This window comes from Phaethon lepturus, unplaced genomic scaffold (genome assembly GCF_000687285.1).
Source record: "Phaethon lepturus isolate BGI_N335 unplaced genomic scaffold, ASM68728v1 C13716798, whole genome shotgun sequence".
NCBI classification, from domain to species: domain Eukaryota; kingdom Metazoa; phylum Chordata; class Aves; order Phaethontiformes; family Phaethontidae; genus Phaethon; species Phaethon lepturus.
In genome coordinates this window covers 805-1,884 of record NW_010575429.1, presented here as the reverse complement: position 1 = coordinate 1,884, position 1,080 = coordinate 805, and the positions used below count along the sequence as shown (strand labels likewise).

The following is a 1,080-nucleotide window of genomic DNA, read 5'->3' as shown; positions in this document are numbered from 1 at the left end:
TTTGCAGAGCTTTATCCCCACGTCCAGCTGCGTGCCCTTGTCCAGGCATGAGACGCTCGTCCAACACACAGCACAAAAGGCTTGATGTCCCACACAACATTACAAAAGCTTTTATTGTACCCTTAGACCATAGCGCTGGAGGTGTCAAGATCCTCGCACAGGTAGCAGCCCTTGCCTTGCCAGTGTGGGTGGGCAAGGGCTTCTCCTTTCTTCTCACTCGACAGCAGCAGTGGCACGGGCAGGTGCAGCCCTTTGCCTGGGGGACCTCTTCTTACCCTTGGTTGTTGCCTTTTTGGAGGGTGAGGCCACACGCCGTCTGTGGGGGACAGCTCTGCTGCGGCTCCTGGGCACATCGCCTCGCAGGAGCTGCTTGAGCACAGAGCTCTTTTGCACCGCTCTCTGCAAGTGCGATGGAGAAATGCGCTGCTGCTTGCTATTCTTGGAAATCTTGCCGGCCACGTCCATGGTTCTGTGCGTTAGCCACTGGAGCACTGCAGCCAGGTAGACGGGGGCCTTGGCTCCAATGCGCCCAGAAAAATGGCCTCTGCGCAGCTGCCTGTCTACGCGGCTGACGGGGAAGAGCAGCCCGGCCCGGGAGGACCGGGAGGAGCGGCTCTTTCTGGCCTTTGCTTCGCTGACTTCAGAGGGGCCCCCAAAGGATGTTGCTTGGAGCTCACTCTCCTGCTCAGGCACCGTGCAGACCTCCTCTGCTCCGGACATGTTGCTCGCAGCTTGCTTCGCAGGTCCCTCCACGCTGCGCCTTCCCGTGTGCCCTGCCTGCCTGGCCCGCCTGTCCTTGCCTTCCTTGCTGGCCCTCGCTGGCGGTTCCTGTCTCTGGGCTCGGCTTGCCTGGGCCTGGCCGAGCCTTGTCCGGGCAGGGTGTCCCCACGTGCTCTGGCCAGGAACCCCCGCTTTGGCCGAGCCCCTCGGTTCAGGCTCAGGCCTCTCCTGTGCAGGCTCCGGCCCTGTGCTCACCTGGGCAGTGGGGGCAAGGGCTCTACTTGGGTGGCGGGGACCAATAGGAAAGGACTTCCTCTGTGACCTCACCTCCCCGCTTGTGACATCATCCCTGCTGGGTCC

The 1,080-nt window shown here is 62.1% G+C and overlaps 1 protein-coding gene across 1 annotated transcript; it reads right to left on the bottom strand.

Moving 5' to 3' along the window:
• Positions 1 to 275: 275 nt before the first annotated feature.
• LOC104616010 (histone H2A-beta, sperm-like) lies at positions 276 to 720 on the bottom strand (the record flags this gene model as incomplete). The annotated part of the gene is made up of 1 exon (XM_010295601.1): positions 276 to 720. A coding segment is annotated over exon 1 (445 nt), but the record flags the coding sequence as incomplete, so codon positions are not given.
• Positions 721 to 1,080: the final 360 nt, after the last annotated feature.